Genomic DNA, 21711 nt, shown 5'->3' with positions numbered 1-21711 from the left:
ATCTTATTCCTGAATTACGAGCACATAACCGTCACGTGGGGACTATAAAGAAGGCATTAGGTATCTGGAGAAGCAAACAGGTCAGAGCAAGAGGAGCAGTGATGGACATACACAGAAAGAATAGGAAAGAGGGTGGCTTGTAGCAACTTAGAAAATAGAGAATTAAGCTCCAGAGCAGGATTTCGAGACAACAAAGACAAATAAAGGAGAACCAAGGGGAACCACGGTCAGAGACTTTGGCCAAATGAAAGAACACAGCCAGCATAGTTTTATAGGGAGATTAGTCTTCTGCTTTTGATTTCATATGTGGGAGAAGCTGTGAGGATGTAAATCCTGAGTCTAAGAAGTTCCTCTACAAATCAGGTATGTAGCGCCACAGTTTTGGATCCTATAAATTCTGAAATTTGTTTTAGTAAAATGGACCAGATGATCTTTCAAGGTCCTTTCCAAGCCCCAGCATCCTGTGAAGCCCTTGTATTGGTTTCAATAATGCAGCACACAAAAACCAAGCACGCATCAATCCACAGAAACCCGCAAACACTTCAGCACATACAGCAAATCCAGAATTCAGTGAGATTCCCCAGAGGTGCTCAATCCAGACAGTAACTCCAGCCCTTGCAAAAAAAAATAAGGCATTTGTATCGAGAAGCAAAAATTGAAGTATGCATCTTTTTCACTCGGGACTTCACCTGCTTTTCCTGAGGACAAGTACCCATGGGAGCACATTCCAAGTGGAATAATCTGAGTTGTGTTCAAGTGTCCAGGAAGTCCTGCGTGATTACGGAAGCTGCCAACAAGCAAGAGGCTTTTGTATCCAGCGGCCACAACCAATCCCCAGTCAGGCACGAGCACACCAGCAGGCACACTAAATCAAGCCTTGAAACAGTCTTGACAGTAATGCTCAATATGACAGAGCTGCTATCAAAATACAACTTTATTGACGAAACACTAATTAAAAGACCAACAAGACGTGGGACAAAGGCATTTTCAGAGACTGCAGTGTGAACTAGGTATGAAATACATTTTTAGGGAGCTACACAAGAAGGGGAAGAGGCAGTTACGACAACCAATTTTCTCTGGCAATCTGCTCAAACACAGACTAGTTCAGGGAGCAGGCTTAGGAGGTTAGCAAGTCCTTTGTGAAGTATTGCAGAAACAGCTACAACCATCATTTGTGCTTACATTTGAAAAAAAAATTAAATAAAAAGTTAACAACAAATTCTCCTCTATAATACAGAAATGTATTTGTCCTCTACAAAATCACAGCAAGTTCTCCGAGAGGAAGGTTTCTCCCAGTGCAGCTAAGGATTCACAGAGCCGTTCGTGGAAAGAGCTGTCAAACATGTCACTTATTTCCTCTCTTAACTCTCCCAGCAGAGGCACTGTGGACTTACCATCTGCATTCAGAATTCTCCCAAAAAGTTTACTCCAGAAATCACTGTCAACAGTCCTAAAACAAACAGAGCAGTTTTCAGTGACACAGCATGCACACAGGACACCTCTGTCAAGATTTGCTTTTATATTCAGCACTCAATGTCCTGGGAAAAGCCAGTCCGAAATAACAATTACATCTACTCATGGGAGTGAAAAGGAAAATGAGGAATGTATTGGTAAGTTTGCACATGTGGGCCCCTTTCTCCACCAGGCTTCTGGATAGGCCCCACAGCAGCTGTTTCACAGGTCTATCAAAACCACCTTTGTACTGTTCCCTCTTCTAGTGTCCCTGACCACTATCCCCAGGCACTTTTAAATTAAAGGGGTTATCAAGAGCATTCTTTGAACTAACAAGGTTGGCAGATTCCTTTCATGAATAAGGGGCAGAAGTAAATCTTACTCCCCCATTTGCAAGTTAAGTTCACAGGTCAATATTAAAGAAAGCTGCAAGCGAAATAAATAAAAAAGTGGTTTACAGCCAGTTTTACTTTCTTTTTCTCTGCTTTCCAACCACCAGAGTTCTCATACCAGTAACATTTCAAAAGCAATTAACCCTAATAAATCCCCTCGCTCACAGATATACCCACACAACAGGGATAAAAAGGTTAACTAACTCATTAAAGTCTCAGAAAACTGGTAGGAGAGCTAACCCTTTGCCCTTCAGTTCTGCACCAAAGGCCGCAGACCCCACTGCCTCTCCCTCCTGAAGCACTTGGCTTTGCTCAAGCCAGGAGTTACGTTGGCTTTTGAACAAGTTATCCTCCTCTGCTTGGTGTAAGTGTCTCAAAAAACAGCAGCAGCCAGAGTCTCAGGATGATGACCAAGGGGGAAAAAAAAAAAAAAAAAAAAGCAAGACTTGAGGCCATTTTCTTCATGGACTTAGACAAGACACATAGGAGAGGAGGTTACACGCTGGTAAGGATGTCTAAAGAGTTATGAGTGACAAAAATAGTCCTAAAAACTCAAACACAACTTCTGTATACTACCCCACTGAAGCCTGCACAGAGGAAGCTTCCTAAAATAGCATAGTGAAAAGAGAAAAATTGAAAATACTCCTGGAACTGAAAAATTTCCAAATTCATTCTTTAATAACGGTAACATGCTAAAGCCCCCTCCACTGACAACCAGGTCAAAAACCTTATAGTAATGCTCAAAGATGAAAAAGAAACTTGATCAGAATTGACATTCCAGACTTTTCCAGAAGTCTTGGCCAAAGTGTTTTGCATTCGTTGGGCCACCTTTCAAGGTGGTTCTGCTTCACGGGGTGCCAGTGGCCTTAGAAGAACAGTTTTGTGCTTTGCCTTGTAATTCCCCACTGCTTTGGTACTTCGGTGAGCTGGTAGTAAAATTAGTGGCTCTACAAGTCAGTTAACTACGTTTAAATTTGTTTAATACTTAAAAATAATAAAGTTCTTTTTAAAAAGCTTTCATAAGATACGGAGGTCATGGTTGTTGCCTTTAACCCCAGTCAGCAGTCTAGTAGGAAGCCTTTCTACTTGTCACTGCCTAAAGTTTCAGAACATTCTTTGAGGAAAGTTATCCTGTCACTATAGCCCTAAAAAAACCAAACCCCAAAACCAAACCAACCACTTCCCAAGTCACTTAAGAGACTTTTTAGCAGAAAGGGCAGAAGTAACACAATCTTTCAAAAGGCAAGCAGGATGACTGAAAGCACCGGGAGAAAGAACCGAGGTTGCTGCAGGCAGGAGAGAAAGCACGAGATGAAGGTCCATCGGGTGACTCTTGTCACAGGGAAACACTCTGTGGTGCAGCCCCTTCTGGTGGGGGAAGATTCCTTGCACCAGTGACCTCTGTCAGAGATTACTTGAGAATTTACTGAAAGCTTCCAACTGACTGGAGGATGTGTCACCAGTAAGAGCCAGACACCCTGAAAGTTCCGTGTGTGAAGAGAAAAGGAGATTCAGTGCAGACTCCGCACTCCTGCGTAACGAAATGCCTCGTTTACACAGCCCATGTGAGGCTTCAGACTTGGGTGGCTTCACCTGCAGTAGCTCAATTTAATCTCTCGTAAAATTCAAAGAGTAATTAATGAAATCAATCAGAAATCTGCCCCTCTATCCCAGCTGAACCCTGTTAAAACAGATCATGTTCTGCTAGGAATTAATATACAGGAATCCTATTTTCCAGAGCAGGTCAGATATACGGAGCTCAAAGATTTGTAATTTTAGAATCTCTGTCAGCAGAGAGCAAAAGCCAGTCTCCATCGATGATTTAGTTGCACCCTTTTTTTGTCCCTCTTTTTTTTTTTTTTTTTTAGCATTTCTGAAACAAAGGTGTGCAAGATAAATATTTACTGCCAACCTATACAGCATTGATATTCACCTCTTCAGAGACCAATCACCCTTGGTGATTTTGTTCTTCACAGCCTCGTCCTCTCTGTTGATCTTCTGAAGGAAAACCCAAAGCGACAGGGTACGGTACAGCGTGCAGCATGAGTATGCAGCAGAAAAACAGATGAAGAAAAAAGAATTTTTCCCCCATCCACAGCTTAAAATAATGAGATTTTTTTTCCCCCGAAGGTTGAACGCCACACACGAGGAGGTATAAGCACTGGAGGTTGCTAGGGAACTGGACAACTCCCACACTGGTAGGAGGTTTTCTTAAAGCAGTGGCTAGAGAAATGGATCCACACGGCGAGGGCAGGTCATAAACCCCGTGCTCCTGAATGCAGATAGCTGTCAAGTAATATATGCCACAAATAGAGAGTTCTGGAAAATCCTGATGAAACGCTAAGGCAAAAAATTCTGCAGGACGTGGCTAACAAAACTAACAAGTGCTTAGTCTAAGAACAAAGGGAGGCAGAGTAGTCTTACAGCCAAACCAGGTACGAATTAATACCCGAGGACAAACAGCAGCTTCCAAAAAGAAGCTGCTTGCATATGCATCTCAAATTGCAATTTTAAATTATTTTCCTTCTTGTGCGGGTAACACTGCTCCTGCAACTGTTGCAGACAGAACCCTGGCAGCAGGGCCTTAGTAGCCCTTCAGTATAGAATACAGAATGCAAAAAAGCAGAAAAGCAAAACAATCTCCATTTCTAAAGCAACATGCTCACATAATTTTTCTTCCTCACCCACCCACCCACTTATAAACTTCTCTAAGCTTGGTCTATCAAGTGAAGAGACAAAAGCAGTCTGGTCTGAAAGGATAAAAAAAGCAAAATCATCTTAACTGGACTGTTAGGCTCACATTCAGCTTAAAAAGCACTAAGGCTGGTAAATAATGAATAAATCTAGTAGCTTCAAATTTTAAGTCTCCACAGAACTAATGCTTTTGGCAACAACAGCACTAAGGTCCGTGTTCTCAGCCTTGAAGATAGCACCACTGTAAAGAAAGTGAAGGAAGTGAGAAGCCTGTTCCTTCCCAGCAGCCTCCTCTGCTAAAGGACTTACTTTGATACGTTTTGGCTGATTTTCCAGATGGAATTCTCTTGATAGACCTGGACATGATCCCCAAACAGCATCAGATGGACTATGTCTGCAACACCAACCAAATCTACCTGCAATCACAACAAACGTGAGAAAGCTCAACTCCGGTTGGTTTCTGCAAGCCACTGCAGGTTCCTACTGCTGCTGCTTTTACACATTTAAGTCTGAATTGGTCTTTGCACCAGAATCTTCCAGAGACCTGCTAAGCAAGAAAACTTCAAAACGTACAATTCTGGTCTTATGGTAGGTTCCTAAATAAATATAGGCACTCAACAGCGCTGCCAGTTCTTTCACTTAATGCCAAGGATTTCATCAGATGAAAAATTCCCTTTAGTCAGTATTTATCGATCAGAGCTTTCCACAGCAGTTACCAAATACAACTTAAGAAAATAGAGATTCTGTAAAGGAAACACAGGAACTAAGAAGTCTTGCTAAATAGAGACTCACCTGATAAGGAAGAGAACTTTTTGCCAGAAGCTGTTTTCCATGAGGGGTCTGAGATATGGGAAAGCTGTTGGGCAAACTTACTTGAGACTGTAATCTCAAGTCTAGACTGTGAGAGAAATCCACTATCTTCAGAGCTCTTGCCATCTCGTCATTAGCGAACGGATCACAGATCCTGAGCAGGGGAAGCAAATGAAGCGTAAGAAAAACAATATTTTTTTTAAAATCAGATATCACAGCGCAGTGCAGGTGAGTCAATGCTCCCCTCTGATGGTTAGCGTAAGAACTACTGCTGAAAGGAGCGGCCCTGGATGAAGAACCAGCCGGCAGCCTGAAGCTTTAGAGATGATACTGGATCTCAAAGAAATAAATTAAAAAATATATTGGGGGTTTGCATGCTAGATGACTGTAGGTTCAAAAATAATTTTAAAGTTAACAGCTATTTTTAACATGTCAGTGAAGACTGAGAACAGCCTCAGTGAATTTCTTCTAATGGAATTACAGCCGAATCATTAGACATTCCAAAGTTACTACCTTCCCACACTGCTGGTTCCCAGAGCACATTCCAAGGGTTGTGTGACTTTGTTAACATAATATGGGAAAGAGCTTAAAGAAGAAAACGAGATCTGTGCATCAAGTCAGAAGCTGGACTGTAGTGGAGGTTAAGCTTGTTCAAAAGCGTGTCTGGATATTCCAGTCCCACCTACCCTTTGTCTCCTAAATTCCTGCTTTTCAGATACCGAAAAGCAGAAAGCAAGTTATTTACCAACACCCAGTCAGCGGTCCAGTACATTGGGGTAAAACAGAAACTGAAGAACACAGACAGCAGCAAAACCATTTTGTTTAGTATAAGTTTTACAACATCATTCTATGCTATTTCTATAGAAATAAACAAAAGAAAGGTTTATTCCTAAACGTTTTTGACATTTTCCAAATACACTGAAGCCTAAAAAAAAAAGGGGGTGGCAGTATCAGTACTGCAACTAAAGAGGAGAAATTACAAAAGTACAAGTTTCAGCTGCAGCTGAAACCAAGTATTCTGTACCCTTCTATATTAATACAAAGAGACCAACCTGTCTCCCAGAAAGAACACCTCTGGACTCAGATCTCCATGGACAATCTCTGCTTTGTGAAGCTTCTCTACCACACCCAGAAGATTATAAACAATCAGCAGGATAACTTCCTCCGTGATGGATTTACAGCCACGAATAATATCCTGTAAACCAGGAATAAACACATATCTACATGTCATTCTACCTTAGATTAAGTGAAATATTTATAGCTCACCTTTTTTTCCCCCCTACTTATCTGTGTAGAGATAACAGTCCTACCCTGAATTCAGTATAATCAGCTTTTGTTTGTGACCAGCCCAGCCAGAATTAAAAGAACCACAAGGTCTCAGGAGACACCATTATTCAGAAGTGGACAAAAAGAGCAGGAGGAGGAATTTGAATCAAAGACTGAAATCATTATTTCGTTTGTATCCTATTTATATGCAACAGTTAAAAAATGAACTTAAGACGACTTAGTTAACACGTAAATCCTTCAGCAATCCACTAAATGCTATGACCTTGCTATAACAGACTGGAATTCATTGAAAGATGCAAAGTGAAACACGACTTTCAAATGCAAACCTTGCTGTGGAGTAACGTGTGGTTCTTGGCTCAGGCTGTTTATCACTCATGAATAAAGAAAATGTGAAAAATTGGTTCAAGCTTGTCTTTGAGAAACACATGATCTATGAACGAGAGACCAGCTCTGACTGAGGCTACAACAGACAGTCCTAATTTGTGTACAGACAAAACAAAAGAGAATACCCAGATTGCAGGATGGAACATGTGAAACCATCTTCAGCAACAAGCATGACAAAACTCCCTGAGAGCGCCCTATGCAAGAGCTCGTGTCTTCTAAATGGCACTTGACGGGTACTGACCCCAAGCGTGAAGCGGTTGATGTCCCTGTGCAGAATAGCACAGCCATCTCGGTACATGTAACAGCTGCAACTCTCACTGAAGCTTTGGTCAAAATCAGCGCTCAAACGCTCCTCTAACTGAAGTGTGATATAATAATCCCAAGGCACAGGCTGAGAATACACCTACAAAAAGGTACAGAGAATATTTTTGGAATAAACTGAGTATTGCTCATCTTCATATTCTTCTCATTCTCTTTTTTTCCTGCCCACTTTACCAAGGACGATATTTGCCACAGTCAGAAGCTTTGCATCTATATCAACAATTAAAAAAACCCAAACAACAAAGACAACTTGAAGTAACAGGCTTCATGCATGGAATTCAGAAATTAAGGCCAAACATACTGCATTTTACTTTGTATTGGCTGAGGAGATTTTAACGTTTCACACTTGTATAACAAGCATCACGTGTGGTACCTTCATTGCAAATCCCTTTGCATCCAACTGGGGAAAGTTAGCTGGAATGGCAAAAAACATCTTGTACTCTTCGTTGGTCCAGTACTCCCGTTTGATACAGTAAGCCTCATTTCCTGTTAGGAAATTTTACATTTATGAGCTGTCACAGCAGCGCATGTGTCCAGGCTGTTCAAGTTATTCCCCATCTACACCATGTAAAACTAGTGAGGGTGAGCACAAAGTGCATTTCAAACCAATTGGAACATAAATAGATCCTTTGCAGCGTAGAGAGTCTAGCATACCTACCCAGCTCCACATCTTTCTCCAACACCATGACAGGCAGAGAGCCAGCCTCCAAATGAAAATCTGGAGAAGCAGTCAAGGATTCCGGCATAGGATCCAAAAGCTTTTTACGCTGTTCAGCACTCCACGGAAACTGCATGACGCCATCACCTAGGAAGACAAGCAATAGAAACAGATGAGCTGAAAGTAGGGGCTGAGTCTCTGTGACTCGATTCTATCTGTCAAGAGGAAGTGACCTGGCTGTTAGAAGCTTTTCTGTCTGCGTGCTGATTTACTGCATCACCTTTCAGCAAGGCAATTAAATTCTTTCCAATAGTTTCTTGTCCTGTAAAGCAAAAGCAACACTCATCTTTGAAACTCCCTTACAGACTACCTCATCATGAGGAGTCAAGGATTCTACTGCAGCATCGTGTAAAACGGATCTTTCAACAAGAGGCAAAGCTCCGAATTAGACTAGGGACATCACAGCATCACAGAACGTCAGGGGTTGGAAGGGACCTTAGCCCACCCCCCCCCCCAGAGCAGGATCACATCTGCTCAGCCAGCGCAGAGCTCAAGTCACAAGTCAAAGCAATGGGAAGTACACAGAGAGCAGAGTAGAAGATAGGAAGCACAGAAAAAGCACCATAGCTTAGTGGCAGCTGCAAGTTATTTGTTGTGAGTGAAAGAGTTTAGTACTAACCAGTCACGTTTGCACTGGTACCTCCAGATTCAGTAACCTTTTCAGCAGGCAAGCTCTGAGCAAGTTCCAGTTTCTCAGGGATATGCAGCTCTTTAATAGTAGATATTTGCGTAACAGAGGAAAGAGAAGATCCCGAGGAGACTGAAGAACCTGCCGAGCGAGTATCTTCCAGGCTTGCTTCCATGATCGGGCTGTAAATAAAGTCATCAGCTATTCAGACCTCCAGAAGATACAGTGCCTAGATAATGCCAGCTTAGCACCCATGAAAAGACACGGTGCATTTCCAGACTCCTTTATGTTAAATAAAGTCCTTTCCCATCCCTAGTGCAACAACAGTAGTTACGTCAGAGCTTCATTTCAGCTTCAGTTGTTTATACTCAGAATCTTAGTCTACAGATTAACTTTACCTTCTCTTCCATCAAATACGACTGTGCTCCAACAGAAGACATCCTGACTGTTCACTACTCCTTTACCTGCCAAACTTCAGACCCACGGTGCTTTTAAAGCAGGGGCAGGTTGGCTGGGAAATAATTCTTGCTCTTCGTTCCCAACTACAACCAGTACGCTTTCCCAGGGAACTTGCCAAGTAAACACGCACCTTCAGCGTGGTACACATGTTTACATACTAACAGCCAGCGAATCAAACTCAGTTCTAAAATAAGAAACCCACACACAACAGATGCTTTTTTTCTTTACAATGATAAGAAAGCAAGAGGTTGTTTGCCAGTTTTTATCTCTCCAGCTTTTTTCCTCTGTAGAAGAAAATCAAAGCCATAATCACCAGATGCAGGTTTTTTTATACTAAAATAACTACAGAAGCATCCAAGTACAAAAGGAACTGATTATTCTACTTCTAATCTCCGGTTACAAAGACAGGATGTGTTTATTATCTTTTTTCCAAGTTATTTAGTAGAAGAAGCACAGAGTTCAGTCTCACAGCAGTAATGCTGGAAAGCCAAGTGGGCTTGCTGTTACCTCTGAAATCTGCTCAAGGCAAAAGGGACCCCAAACTAGAGGAAACATTTGCCTTCAATATATCCCGATCTCTTCAGAAAATAGTTTCCTCAGCAACAAAATAGTAAAGCCGCAACCAAAGACATGTGGGAAAAGGGGCTTAGGATGCTTTGCTGTTAGTTACCTTAGTTTATTGACACAAAGAGGTTCATTGTACGCTCCCCCGCAGACCGGAGTTTCCTGATTGAGCGGCGCTGCATCCTTGGAGTCTGGGCAGTCTTCCTTCAGGTCACCCTGCGAAGCAGCCGGGACTCTCTGAGCTACCAGCCCATGAAAGGGTGTTGAGGCTAGATGGGCAGCCCTGACGAAGTCACAAGTGTCCTCTGGGTTGGCACAAAGGGTTTTGTTCTTGTAGGAACCTGTCACAATCGCATCTTCAGTCAAAGGTTCAATTCCATTCAGCTCATCCTGAAAAAAAAAAAAAAAAAGAGGACACAGTGATAAGTCTGTAGATTTTACAACAAGTTTTCTTTTCATTTATTTAAAAGCTGAATATTTCTCTACCTCACTACCCATGTACTCTACTTACATTGCTCATTCAGATTGACTAATTGAATCCTAACTGTAATATAGTTGCATATATTTTTTCCAGCTAGAAAGGGTAGTTTTGTTACCCTCTACAGTGCTGCTATGAGCTGTTAAAGGCTACGGTAGTATTATCTACCACCCCAGAAGTGCATTTCACTTTGGTTACAACCACATTACTAAAGTGTTTACTAAAACGTAAAGCAGAACCACACAGTTGTCCAGACTGACTCTAGAAACAAAATCAGCAGGATGCTCACCAGGCTTAACCCTGCTAAGTATTTCGTATTGTAGCTGTACATGAAATCCTTCTCGGCTCAGAATAAAATCCTCTCCATCAGTCTAAAGGTCTATTGTGGCATGTACTAACTAAGTCCTTTGGTGAGATGGCAACTACCACCTCTACTGAAAGCTTTGCAAGCATCTGCAGGACTGCCACATAAAGACCCACAGCTTAAGAAACAAGGACAAAGGTTTAAGAGTCAAGCATATGGTACTTCAGGTGAGGAACACGGAAGCTGAGATGTTTGTTTGGATGCCTGGCAAGAAAGCGGATGGAGCAGGAGGCAGTGTTTAAGGGTGCAACTCTCCATCACACAAACTTTAAAGCTTCAGTGTGAGTAATCCTAGCTGCTAATCAGTCAGTTAAAACCTGGAAGACTCTTTACCATCATCTCTGTACGAGTCACTTAAAGCTTAATAAAAACATGAAGTCTCCAGCGTAACCTTAACATCACCCAGTTCAAGTACAGCCATGCCACACAGACACACTTGAAATCCTTGCTTATCATCCATCGTGTCAGTCCAGTCGATCTCGCTCAGCTCAACAGCAGGACATTCTATATCAGTTTCTCCTCGACAGGCAATCTGCTCTGGGATAAATCGTTTCCTTACACAAGCTTCTGGTGGGACATTTTCCTTTGCAGTTTGAGAATCGGAAGGTTTACGAACAGCAAGAGGGCGTCGAGCACTTTTCCGTGTACGATCTGCAGAGCAACTAAGATAAGTTACATACCATTAAGTATTTATGAGAGTAACTTCAAATCTTCAACAGAGATTCCTTTCAAGACTTTCAATCTACCACTTGCTACTAGGGAACTACCTGTAAACTGCAATTGAAACTGCTCTCCAGAATGAAGAACATTTTATGTATTAGCTTAAATAGTTCTAGATCGAGGAGGAGCAACAGGACAGTACTTCCTCAACAGAGAGGTTCCGAGTAGCGAAATAAAACAAAAAATACAACTATAAGCAAAAGAAACCCACCCAAGAGCCATACAACAAACAGTACTGTATTTCAGCTGCTATTGAAAGCCGTACTTCGGTTTTCCCTCCCTTTGACATCTAGGTCTTGAATAATTCTACCTTGTGTTCTGATTTGCCAAAGTAGAGGATTCATCAAATATGGAGAAAAGTGTAGCAGGATCTTGTGGGGGAAGGAGACCTACATTTGTAAAGAAAAAACAAGAAGCTCTATTATAGCAAGAATTTTTCCACAACAGTGCATCCAATGCTACTTAAGCACTTAATTCACGGTCTTAAAAATCTCAGTCCTAGCAGGAATTTACAGACCTGACACTTAAAAGAAACCTATTAAAAAAGCCTGGCTTTGTCACGTTAGCGAACCACCCTCCTCCTACCACATTATGTTAGCCAGCTTGCTCTTTTTAGAACATGCTTCAGAACGTGTACCTTTTTTTCCAAGATCGGCCTCATCTCTCTGTTCCTCCTGTTCTTCCTCAGAGTCTAAAAACACGCTTGCCTTTTGCGTATCTGGGCATCCACCAAGAGACTGGAAAACCTCTGTCAACAGTAACGGTAGTCAAAAGTAAATTTCTTCAGTACACACCCTGCCCAACAACAAAACTGACTGACTAATTTGTGATTAGATTCCTCTACCAAATGCTCTGAAGAAAAATAAGAACTTACAATAGGATCAATATTAATGTGAAACTCTTAACATATTTTAGTGAGACTGCATATGTGAAAGCGTGAAGAGAGCTCTTCAGCTATTAAAAGAAATAAAGCTCTTCTGCTTGAAATTCCTCTCAAACAGTGACAGTTCTCAGACCTCAGATGCTTGGTCTTTTGCTGAATATGGTTAAAGGCACTACCAGTAAGCTCTCACTTTCATTCTTCTAATCCACCTAGACGTTTGTTTTTAGCTTGTGGCAGTCTTGCTGTTGATCTAAAAGAACACTTCCCTTTAACACGGCCTCCTCTTTAATGGTAAAAATATTAAAATACTTACCCTCAGAAACAGATGGTTTATTTAGTCGAGTATCTTCAGACACCTGGAATTCACTGTGGAAAAGATACAAACTTGTTGCTTATATTTTACACACCTTCAGAAAACATAAGCAAATTCTTTAAAACGGCAAGCCAAGCTGACATATGCTGCTTGTAAGAAGTTAGAATCCCTCAGACAAATAACTGAATATATATTAAGACAGATTACAGATCCTGGTTACAGGCCGACACCTTGGGGTATACTCTGTTTTGCCAGCACAAGCAGGCTACCTGTCAGGGATCCATGCTACTCATAACTAATTATCCCCACAAATTTTCTCATTGCTGGCAAAGACACTCCTGTATTACCTTTGCAACTGAGGCTGCTTCTCCCCAACTTCTGTGGCGCTGCAAAAAGTAAATCCTTGCAGTCCCAAAGGTGGCACAGCTTCCGTTGTCTCTGCTGGCTGTAGAAACAAAGCCATATTTTGGTCCTACGGTGATGGAACCACAAACCAGGCAACAAGAAATAGCTTTAAAATAATTAACTTTCACTTATTATTTGCAACCTATAAGAAAACCAGGGCCTAAACACTACCTAGCAATGACAGACCACAGCATACTAGCTTGAAAGATACTCTGCTCAAGGCTGGTCTGCACAGAAAAGGGGGGAAAAAAAAAAGTCAAGTCTGATACCTAAAAGAGCATACTCCTCTCTATAAAACTTGGAGATGAATCAGAATACAGCTTTGTGTACTGGGCCGGGACAGAGTTAATTTTCTTCTTAGTAGCTGGTATGGTGCTATGTTTTGGTATTTTTGACCCAAACACCGCTAACACACTGCTGGTTTAGCTATCGCTGAACAGTGCTTACACAGCACCAAGATCTGTTCTTCACGCTGCCACCCCAGAGAGAAGGCTGGGGCGCACAACGAGCTGGGAGGGGGCACAGCTGGGGCAGCGGATCCCAACTGACCAAAAGGCTATTCTGCACCTGTTCCATTATGTTGGGCTACTCCATCATGCCCAACAATAAAATCTGGAGGAAGAGGGGATGTTCAGGATTATGGCATTTGTCTTCCTAAGTAACCATTATGCACGATAAAGCCTTGCTTTCCTGCCAATGGCTAAATAGCACACCTTCGCGTAAAGTATCTTGTCCGATCTGTTAAATAATTTAACTTGCAAAGTAACACTACAAAACTTGAAGTCTTTGAATTACATTCCTATAGCAAAAGGATACGGCCTGGAGACAAGTGAGCGAGAAGAAAAGAAATAGTTCTCTGAGCATTCATTTACTGCGTGATGTATATGCATAATAGACTGAAGCATCCTTTGCAAAAAAAAGTTTAAAAAGTGCAAGTAAAAGAGAAACATATTAGACATTGTTCCTCTTTTGGAACTTTTACCTAAAATAGTAGCTATTTGTACAAGAACAGTTAAAAGAGGACAATACCCTTTCACGTGGTTCTTGCTGCTTGTCATCTTTCTTCTTTAACTTCTCCTCCAGCTCCTCAATTTTCCTTTGTATTTCTTCCTTCTTCTGTGCTATGGCCTCCATCTCTTCTAAGGAAGAAAAGCATACAAGGCACAATGCAGATTTCATGTGCAATCTGAGGCTAAAGCTCAAATTATTTTTAAAGAGACTAAAGGCTCTGGTCTTCTTTCCCTGTTTCACAGCTTACATGTAAAGCTGTCAGGTAGGGTACTTTCTCTATACCTCAGAGCAGTTAAATAACCACTCCTGTAGAAAAAGAAAAGCAACTGCAATAGCAGACAGCTGTATGCTGATAAGGAGTGAGTATAATTTTATTATTCCATCTCAGAAAGTCTTACGACGTCCCATTTTGAAGTATACCTTCGCTTTTCTTTTTCGCTTTCTTTCTGTAGATTTCAGCTCGGATCTCTTCCAAGGAAAATTCTTCGACACCAGCATAAACTTTATCTTTACAGTACATCACCACCTCTTTCTTTTCTTGAGTGTCCTGCTGATGATTTTGCACTCGCTGTAGTGGGTCCTCCTCTTTCTCAGGTTTGCGAGCACTTAACACACGGTTTATGCTGGGTTCAATTTTGCAGGGAGTCCTGAAAAAACAGGCCGTTATTACTTTGATTCTATGTGCTTCACTGTAACACAGAAAAGCAAGCATAGGGGATAAAATAGCTAATTTCAGAATCTGGTTGTAGAATAGCATAAAGACATTCTGTTCTGTTGAAAGAAGAAACAAATAAGAAAAATGGAATGATAGCACATAAAAGGCAAGCACACCAATGCAGAATTGTGCAATAAAAATAAAATTAAAAAAAAGTCAAACCCCAAACAAAGTGTTACTAAGGCCCAGCCAAGAGCAAGTAAAATCCTTATGATGCTCTGAATTGCTGTGCACTCTGGAGCAGAATCTCTGCTTACTTTAGCTCCATCAATCTGTGTAACCACACAAGTGACAAGTCCCTAAACACCCAAGAAAATAGTTTATCTTGTGGGGAGAGGGGGGAGAATTAGCAGAGCTTAAAAATGCAAGATCTTGAACTAGATTAAGCCTGACATTTAAGATAAAGGAAAAAAAAAGGGAAGATTTAAGAGGCAATAAGTGGGGAATTTGCTCCAGGAAAATGTTTCACGTGCTCCGTGACAGAAATTAAATCCCTATTACAAGAAAAGAAGCAAATGAAAAAAATCCACCAAGAGCCCCTATCACTGGACAGTGCAAAGAGTCAGTAGCAGCCCAGTTCCCAGCTTGAAAGTGCTTTCTGAAAGCACTATGTGCTAATTCCAGGAGAGAGAATCCAGAATTTGTACAGCTTTACAGATACCAGCCAACAGACGACCCCAGCAATTCTGTGTCCCTCAATGATCCTCTGAACAACTGGCCTCGAGAAACGTGTTAACTGTGCTCTGGGTAAACAGTTCAAACCAAAACATAGCACAGGCTTCCAAGACACCTGCTTTGTTCTGTGTGTGAACAGACTCACTGCCCCAAGACCAGCTGGAGGATTAGGAAACAAACAGGTACTCCCCGTGGTGGGGTGTTTATACAGATTCTATGTGTGGGGCGTTTATTGCCAAGACCACTACCAGGTCCTTCTATCCAAATCTCCGGTTGACAACTCATGGCATGATTTGGATCGTGTTTACACACTTTCGACGCAACATTTTCAGACTTGATTTGGTTGGCGACCACGATACGCCCTTGGTTAGAGCTACTCTGCAACCCACACGCAGCACAGGAGAAGCCCACGCTGTCAGCCACCTCTCGGTGTTCTTTGACTCCATGCAATTCAAAGTCTGTAATATCAAACATTCTTTCCCACTTCTCTCTTAGGAAGAGATTCCATATTCTATGGCCACCATTAAGCACAGAACAAGAGAGTTAAGCAGCTTTGCAAAATAATGCATTTTCCTCTGCCCTAACAAACCAGAGCAACCCTACCTCCTGGGATTTATCAGCATTTCAGGGATCGCTGTATGAGCAGGAAGGTAATTTCAGGCCAACCAGCATACTCCTCCACAGCCTAAACAACATTGTTGTCATGGAAACCTTGAGAGCTTGTTTCAAGCTAAAACTCCAGCTAGAACTAGCACAGAGTTCCCAAGATAGAAGAAAACAGCAATAAGCCAGTCTCAATTCAAGGCTACTTTCACACCAAACAGCACCCTAAGAGAGGAAACTGTTTCTGTGGGAACACACCAAGCTCAGCTATTAATCTGCATATATAAATGTGAAACAAGCTCCTGCATAATAAGCTGCAATAGTCAAGTGCTTCCCATGTCCTTACGCATCCTCCAGCAAGTTAAAGCACTAAGAACTTCCAGGTTTACAGAATTTCAAAATTCTTGTAGATATAGAGGCTCGGCTACTTGGCAAAACGCGTCAGAATCCGATGAAGCAACTTTGATAACTTCAAGTGCAGTCCCCGTTTCAAACCAAGGTGAAGACTCACATGACTTGTTGCTGAGCTGACTCTTCTACGTACGGGGTGAAGTTGGGCAGTGGGCAGGGCACTTCTGTACCAAAATTTGCACTGCTGCGAGGACGCTGCGGAAGGAAAAGTCAATGTTAACAGCTTAAAGATTCTTTTTTAGACTACATTCTTCTATACTCCGAATCTCCCTATTCACATATTCTCATCTGCCTACTTGAAATTCCCCCAGACTCTTATGCAGAAAAATGTTACGTGGTGGGGATATTTCAAGCTGACTTTTCTACCATTTTTCAAACTGTTTACTTGGCCGTTTTCACACCAGCAACGAAAGAAGCCTCTTCCCTCTGTGCAGCTTTTAATATCTCAAAGAGATCCCAAAAGGTTATCATTTCACTGTAATACAAGCGAGAATGAGCACCATACTTTAGCAAAGGTGAATTAACATCCTCAACTCTTCTGTTAGTTTCAGATTTTTTCCTTTTTCTTATTTTTTAAAATTAAATCCAACCAATTTCATGAAAGAGGGAACAGAGAGAACTCTAAGGACAGACACTAAAAAAACATAAATGCCTTTGGGACCAGAAGATGAATGTAGTCAGCAGCCCAAACCAAGGCAACTGATAAAAGAAGTTTTACATTGATAATTCTTCCTCCCCATTCTTCTCAGCCAAATTAAACCTGCAATTTATTCATTTTCTGTATTCACTTAATCAAATTGCTTTGTATCTGGCAGTAATTTCAGGAATTTCAGCCCATTTGCTCCTCTCCCCTCATCCTAGTTTTTGTTTCTAAGCTTCACTTACAACAGCTTCTGTATTGAGAAGTCAATAATATTTTTATCACCTGATTAGTTTCTATTCTTCTCTAATCTACAATGAACAGGGGAACACTGGAGGTTATCTAAGGACCTATGAAACAAACTTGATTTCATAGGATTAATTTCTTTCAGATAACATTTCGGATCATTCCTCTAAAACAGTTTAAACACTTGTAGCACAGCTGCTTTTTTCATGTCTCCAGCACTAATTCAAACCATTGGAACCTACTTTGTGTCACCCTTTTTCCCTCCGCTGACGAGCCTCCCTATACTGTCAAGATAAACATTCCATTGATACAGCAGTTGTTTAGTTCTTTTGATCTCCACTCTTGTGTTTTCCTCACGAGCACTTCAAAACAGACTTGCAGGGTGCTGTACATGCTTTATTTTCATACAAAGACAGGCAACAAGTTCTTCCTTCAGGCTGTACCATATGATAGCAATTTAACTCTTACTCTTCTTTCTTACAGAATTAACTGAGGCCCAGCTGCTCTCCCTTTCTTTGGCCTGCGTTTTCTCTCTTATATTCCTCTTCTGTCCTCCAAACAGTTTGGCGGACCATCTCCACAAATTTTTCCAGTTAGCAAAAATTACTATTTCTTGATTTAAGAACTCTAGAGTGTTTTAAACTTATTCTAGCAAGATCAGCTTACTCAACTTGATAGGTTACACATAGCCAGAGACTCTAGGAAGACGCTAGGAATATTATAGGTTGAATTCATAGGTTACAAATACACCCAAACTCCAGGCAAGGGAGAAAGAGTATGACCTTTGTCTCGGGGATCATAACCCATCATCGTACGCACACCTTCCTCTGTTTTGCCAGTTCATTTTCATTTTCCTTACCCTGCCAGAATTCCAAGGTCCTGCACTTAGCTCATTCTCCTTGGCCCTTGGAACTGGAGGTGCTGTCCATGGCTGCGGTGTAAGTATGGGAATCTCAGGTCCAGAAGCTGAATTTTCATCAAACACAGCAAAACCTGGATTATTCGAAAGCTGCTGAGAAGCTAGAGGCTGGAAGCTTCTGTTTCGATTTGTGGCTATAAGCAAAAAAAATTATGCAAATTATCCTTTAGCTATCACACTCAAGCGCAAATTCCACAACAAAAGGACATAACTCTTAGTAAGTGGTTTCAGCAACTGAATGTACCTTTAAGTGCATCTCCTACGCGACTGATTGGGGCTCTCACTTTTTTCTTTCCCCTGCCTTTCAGATCTGCCAACGTGTTTCTCTGAGGTTCTGCAGCTTCCAGAAGACCCGCATCATTTTCATCAGGACTTTCCTCAATCCCCAGAAGCGTCTGTCGAGAAACACGGGTCTGAAACTGCCTGGGAAAAACAATGGAGCAGTCAGCACAAACGTCACTGTAGCAGGTAAGCGCTACTCTAAGCAGTTGCCTTTAGGTGGAAGCTTACCTGTGGTGGGACTGGAGTTTCTCCAACGGCTCAGCCTTGCGCTGAAGACCTTCCTGGAATATCAGATCTGCTTTCTTAAAGCTTCCTCTAGCCTCAAGTACTTCTGCCCAAGCAATGTAGAGCTGTGCCAGTGTTGTGCCAATTTCCTGGCTATGCAGGTAACTGTACACATCCAAGGGCTCGTTACAATAGTTTCCCTGAAAATCACCGAATTCTTTCAGTAGTTGCATTGGATGACAAGGGATTCCAAAATGCAGACATCAGGCTGATGTCTCCTGTAAAACTCCACCAATTTTAACATAAGTCCTACAGGAGCAGCTGTAAGGCCAGGACATACGACTGTGTCATGTCACAGTGCACAAGGTAAAGAAGAATAACAAGAAAAGCCTCTGACTGCGTGTATACATTTGTCAATCTCCTTACCAATTCCTTAATTGTAGCCTACATAACCAAAGTCAGGAGTTTTTTAGATTTTTTTAAAATCTGAGATAACTGAATGACTGAACTACGTCATATTAGTATTTCTGAGAGTAGTTGGTTTAGCCTTAGGGAAAGTACAATATATTTCTTATTAGTTTTGGAACTGGTAAATCAACTCAGGAAGCTAAACCTGGAGAAAAGCTGCTTTAAGACATGAAAAACAACAAAAACAGCAGCAATGGAGAGACAGGGCAAGACTAAAACACACTCAGCTTGGTTTTCCTTAAACAGAGGATGCAGATGCCAGACAGAATTTAAAATAACTGGTAGGACAGATACAACACCTAAAACATATCTTCAAATCACTTTCTTTTATCCTTAAATAAATGACCAAGCTCTACTAACTCAAACTAGCGTTTCAAAAACAGAACTTAAAAGTTTGTAGCTGCTCAAACTAAATGATCCTAAAAAAGGTCTGAAGATCCTATTGTGAATAAGCACTGGAATTCAAGAGTAGGGAAACGTGTTCACAGAGAGATAGGTCTAATATTGCACTAGTGGTACAACATATTCTTTGACTGCGTTTGTAACAGAGATCAGATTAACTGCGTGCAAATGACATCACAAACACCACGAAAAAGCAGCACCCAGGACACATGCACAAAATACTCACAAACTTGAGCCAGATACTAAGACAGCGAGGATCTTGGTAGTATCGCTGCTGTTCGTTGAGGGCTTTCACTGCCCGTTCTAATATTGCTGCGAGATTACTCTCCTTTCCGCCTTGGGGGAAAGTTTGCTCTGTCCATTTGATGTACCTAAAGATGGAATATATTCACAGGAAGTCAGTTTTGAATAAGACACAAGGCATCTCTTTCTGTACAATGTCAGGAGATTTAGGAAAAAAAAATAGGAATAGTATTGAAATGTAACATATGATCCTTTTATGAGTTTCTTAGTAAATTATAATTCCCACCCCCCGCAAGGTTCTACAAGAGTATCTGACCGTTCTGCTCTTCCCTCTGAAATAAAAGAAAACTTACCGGTCCCAGACATCCAGTGGATCATCTCCAGAGTAAAATCGTATTTCTGATTCAAACTCTCTAAAAAAAAATAATAAAAAAGGTGCATCCAATAAATACACGTGTATAACTGCAAACACATATTTTAAACTGCAAACCAAGACCTTCACTCTCACTCACACCATTAGGTAGATCTGTTAAAAAAAATGTAAAAGTTGCAGCTTGAGTTAGACAAGAACATTAGCTTGTCTTTAGCAGTGGCTCTAACGTGATCCTGTAGAGCTCCCCAGGCTTTTGGAAGGTTCTGCTCAGCCAAAACGCCTCAGAAACACAGTGAGTCAAGTTGGAAAAGCCCTCTCGCAGAGCCCAGAGCAATAACAATTCTGTGGCTTTCCATGAAAAAAAATCCAGATGCAGCTAATGAGCACTGGTTCAGTAAGTTCTGGGCAGGTGTTTGCAGTTCCTGGTGACTTCACCCAAGATCGCCCACCACGACAAGCACACTATAGGCACAGCATGCAGACTCTTCACAAAGTCAACCCAACCTTCACAGGGCATGCAGATTTGAGGGTCAGGAAACAGAAATATAACTGAATAGATCTGGGACACAAGGTGCCCCTTGTTGTACAGTCATCTCTGCAGCACACAACAGCAGAAAGTATCCATCTCCTAAGAAATACCCTGATTCAACAGACAAGCACACTATAGGCACAGCATGCAGACTCTTCACAAAGTCAACCCAACCTTCACAGGGCATGCAGATTTGAGGGTCAGGAAACAGAAATATAACTGAATAGATCTGGGACACAAGGCGCCCCTTGTTGTACAGTCATCTCTGCAGCTCACTGCGCGCAAGACAGACCAAACTCAAGCTGACTTTGCAATCCAAAGACATCCAGAGATACCCATGCTGAGCCTACACTACAATAGCAGAAAGTATCCGTCTCCTAAGAAATACCCTGCTTCAACAGACTATTGTAGAAAAGATAAGAAAAAAAGCTCTCCTCCTTGTAACCTTAACGCATTTTTCTTAATGAGTACATTTAAAAGCACAACTGAATCTCTCTAGTGTTTGTTTAAACACTCCACTGCAAACCTAACAGTAGTCCATACTCTACAGCACCCACAGTAAGTTGTCTGAAATACCTGGAGTGTGAGTAGCATACACACCAGTTACTGAACTTAGGTTATGTGCTTCTTCACACCTACGAGATTCGTACAGTTAAACAAGACGTAGAAAAGTCGATGAGAAGGCAGGAAGGTAAGGGGAAAGGAGGTGTCAAAGCATGGCTCACTGTTTTTTGAGCTGAAGGGCCGTGTGGGTGGAAGTCTCCTGCTGCGCCAGCGCCTCTTGCAAGGTGGCCATGATGCGGCCCTGCCGGAGGGGCTGCACGTTCTCTTTGCTCAGCTCCCACTCATCGCTGCACTCCTGCGACATGACAGCTTCTCCTTGAACCGCTGCGCTGACGAAAGCAGTAAAGAACGGGTTCATTAGGAAGGGTACTAACCTGAAACCTGACAGATCTGGCTTTCATCAGCCACCACACGCTGTTTAGGCTCCCAACTTTTGGAGGGAACTGAGCCATGGTATCACGGGAAGCAGGAGCTAGGTGCTTCCTCACAGTCAAGACTCCCAGGCAGGCGATGTTACCAGGAAAGGCCGCTCA

General features: G+C 41.8%; 1 protein-coding gene across 1 annotated transcript; it reads right to left on the bottom strand.

Moving 5' to 3' along the window:
- Nucleotides 1-1225: 1225 nt before the first annotated feature.
- BUB1B (BUB1 mitotic checkpoint serine/threonine kinase B) lies at nucleotides 1226-21482 on the bottom strand. The gene is made up of 23 exons (XM_009868735.1): nucleotides 21340-21482; nucleotides 20066-20125; nucleotides 19696-19840; nucleotides 18603-18799; nucleotides 18337-18515; nucleotides 18033-18226; nucleotides 16388-16482; nucleotides 14304-14530; nucleotides 13902-14011; nucleotides 12815-12912; nucleotides 12468-12520; nucleotides 11903-11989; nucleotides 11582-11660; nucleotides 11111-11213; nucleotides 9816-10099; nucleotides 8699-8868; nucleotides 7999-8145; nucleotides 7714-7826; nucleotides 7261-7422; nucleotides 6401-6543; nucleotides 5331-5502; nucleotides 4848-4954; nucleotides 1226-1450 (listed from the first exon to the last, which is right to left on the bottom strand). The coding sequence occupies exons 1-23, from the start codon at nucleotides 21480-21482 to the stop codon at nucleotides 1261-1263; spliced, it is 3258 nt and encodes a 1085-aa protein (XP_009867037.1). The 3' UTR covers nucleotides 1226-1260.
- Nucleotides 21483-21711: the final 229 nt, after the last annotated feature.

The sequence above is a fragment of the Apaloderma vittatum genome, unplaced genomic scaffold (assembly GCF_000703405.1).
Source record: "Apaloderma vittatum isolate BGI_N311 unplaced genomic scaffold, ASM70340v1 scaffold9824, whole genome shotgun sequence".
NCBI classification, from domain to species: domain Eukaryota; kingdom Metazoa; phylum Chordata; class Aves; order Trogoniformes; family Trogonidae; genus Apaloderma; species Apaloderma vittatum.
This window is presented reverse-complemented; position numbering and strand designations above follow the sequence as displayed.